Source organism: Castanea sativa, chromosome 12 (assembly GCF_040712315.1).
Source record: "Castanea sativa cultivar Marrone di Chiusa Pesio chromosome 12, ASM4071231v1".
In the NCBI taxonomy this organism is placed as follows: Eukaryota; Viridiplantae; Streptophyta; class Magnoliopsida; order Fagales; family Fagaceae; genus Castanea; species Castanea sativa.
In genome coordinates, this window is record NC_134024.1 from 18847620 (window position 1) to 18850028 (window position 2409).

Below are 2409 nucleotides of genomic sequence, written 5' to 3' on the forward strand. Positions count from 1 at the left end.
GGCACCTTCGTTCCTAAGTGGGAAGACATCTAGGGTGACCTAGAACCTGATTTGAGGGAGTTACTATCTTAGAGGAATAAAAGGAAGGAAGCGCTCGCTGCGGAGCCAAATGACACACCACAATGCATCCAGATCCGAGGCCCTGATGGCAGGATTGTATATAAGTTTTGAAGGAGCGCAGGGCCCACGTGTGAAATGCAAACGGGCCCCAAACAAGAGGGGTAACACAAAAGCTTAGTGTGTTACGTGGCTCAAGAAGGCTTAGGGGAAGAAATTAGTAAAGAGAAAGACGAGGAATTCGTGGTAGAAAGAAATGCACAGGTTTTGGCAGAAGAAAAGTTGGATGAAGTTGACCTGGGATCTAACCCACAGAAACTAAGACCCATCTCAATCAGTTCACGACTGTCAAAAAAGGAGAAATCAGACTTGATACTATTGCTGAAGGAATTCAAAGATGTCTTCGCATGGGATTACAGTGAAATACTAGGATTGGATCCCGGGCTAGGATATTCCACACTAAGATAGAAGGGCAAATAGTTAAGGAGGTGTAGAAATTGTTGGCCGCAAGATTCATTAAGCCCATTTAACATCCGCGTTGGTTATCTAACATAGTGCAAGTAAAAAAGAAGAACGGGCAGATAAGGTGTTGCGTAGATTTCAGAAACCTCAACAGAGTTTGCCTAAAGGATGAATTCCCACTGCAAAATATGGATTTACTGATAGATTTTGCGGCAGGAAGCGCCATGTTTTCATTCATGGACAGGTTCAATGGGTACAATCAGATCAAAATGGCACCAAAGGATGCAGAGAAAACTGCTTTCAGAACACCTATAGGCAACTTCCACTACACCGTGATGCCTTTTGGGTTGAAAAATGCGGGTGCAACTTATCAACGGACAATGACGGCTATATTCCACAACATAATGCATCATAAACTGGAGGACTATGTGGATGACATAGTAGTGAAATCAAAGAAGTGAGAAGAGCATGCCCAAGTTTTGAGAAGCCTATTTGAAAGGTGTAGAGCTTTCAAACTGAGAATGAACCCTCTCAAGTGTGCATTCGGAGTGTCCTTCGGGAAATTCTTGGGTTTCTTAGTTCATTGTAGAGGAATAGATGTAGACACGGCCAAAGCTACGACTATAGCTACCATGAAACCTCCAGCCACAATGAAGGAGTTGAAAAGTTTCTTGGGACAAAAAAGGACAAAGCTTCGAGTAGGGAGAGGCATAGCAGGTGGCCTTCAAAATGCTACAGTAGATTATGATGAACGTCCCCACTAAGCAAGCCCTAATTCACAAGAAGCCATTGTTGCTCTACCTAGCCACCAACTCGTATGCTATAGGTGCATTGATTACCCAAGAAGATGGAGGTGGCATTGAGCAACCAGTTTACTACATCAGTTGTGCCCTAAAGGATATAGAAACTTGTTATCCAAGGGCAGAAAGATCATGCTTGGCCATAGTGTACGCTTTGCAAAGGCTGTGCCACTACTTCTCGGCCTACGAGGTATGGCTGATGACTAAGTCTCGTGCAATCAAAGCTTTGTTGTGGCAGCCGATTCTCTCTGGCAGAATATCCTAGTGGTTGCTACAATTGTCGCAATACAACTTGAAAACGGGAACGCCCAAAGCAATAAAGAGCCAAGCTATAGCTGACTTGCTGGCACAATTCCCGGGAGAAGAAGAATTCTCGTTGGACAACGAGGTCCCAAGAGAAGTAGCTATGGCAGAAGAAGTCAGAGAGCAATGGGTGATGAAGTTTGATGGGTCCTCTACCACCCAATTAGGTGGAGTGGGAGTAGTCTTGTATCATGAAGAAGACAAAGCTGTTGCACTCTCACTCAAATTGGAATTCCCTTGTTCAAACAACACGGCGGAATATGAGGCCTACCTAACTGGGTTAGCCACGACTCTTGAAATAGAGATCAAGCATTTAAAAGTAATGGGTGATTTGAACTTGGTAGTCTGCCAGACCAAGGGAAGCTTATCCCTGAAGGAACCCAGTTTAGCCTTATATAGAACAACAGTCCAAAGGATGGAGGAAAAGTTTTCAACTTTTGAAATAGAGCATGCCCCAAGGAATGAGAACCGGTATGAAAATGCGTTGGCCACGTTAGGGTCACAAATAATTTTTGAAGGGAATAGCACCAAGATAGAAGTTAGCAAGAGGAAATAGTCTATTATCGAGATGTTAAAGGAAATGTTCCAAGAGGAACAATGTGAGGAAGATTGGAGGATTCCTATAAAAGAGGCCTTGATGAAGGAAGAAGACATGGCAAAATTAAGGGTGCTAAAAGATTACGCCCTGGTAAGAGGAGAATTGTACCGCAGTATGCCAGGTGGGGCCTTGTCTAGATGTGTCAGGCAAGAGGAAGCCTAGAGAAAGTTGAAGGAAGTGCATAATAAG

The 2409-nt window shown here is 43.9% G+C and overlaps 1 protein-coding gene across 1 annotated transcript; it reads left to right on the plus strand.

Annotated features, from left to right (window-relative positions):
* The first annotated feature begins 1725 nt into the window (after window positions 1-1725).
* On the plus strand, window positions 1726-2178 carry LOC142620303 (uncharacterized). Its single transcript, XM_075793695.1, has one exon. The coding sequence runs from the start codon at window positions 1726-1728 to the stop codon at window positions 2176-2178; it is 453 nt and encodes a 150-aa protein (XP_075649810.1).
* The last annotated feature ends 231 nt before the right edge of the window (window positions 2179-2409 follow it).

Excerpts from the sequence above, each read along its gene's own strand:
- LOC142620303 (XM_075793695.1), top strand. The coding sequence starts at position 1,726 with ATGGCAGAAGAAGTCAGAGAGCAATGGGTGATGAAGTTTGATGGGTCC.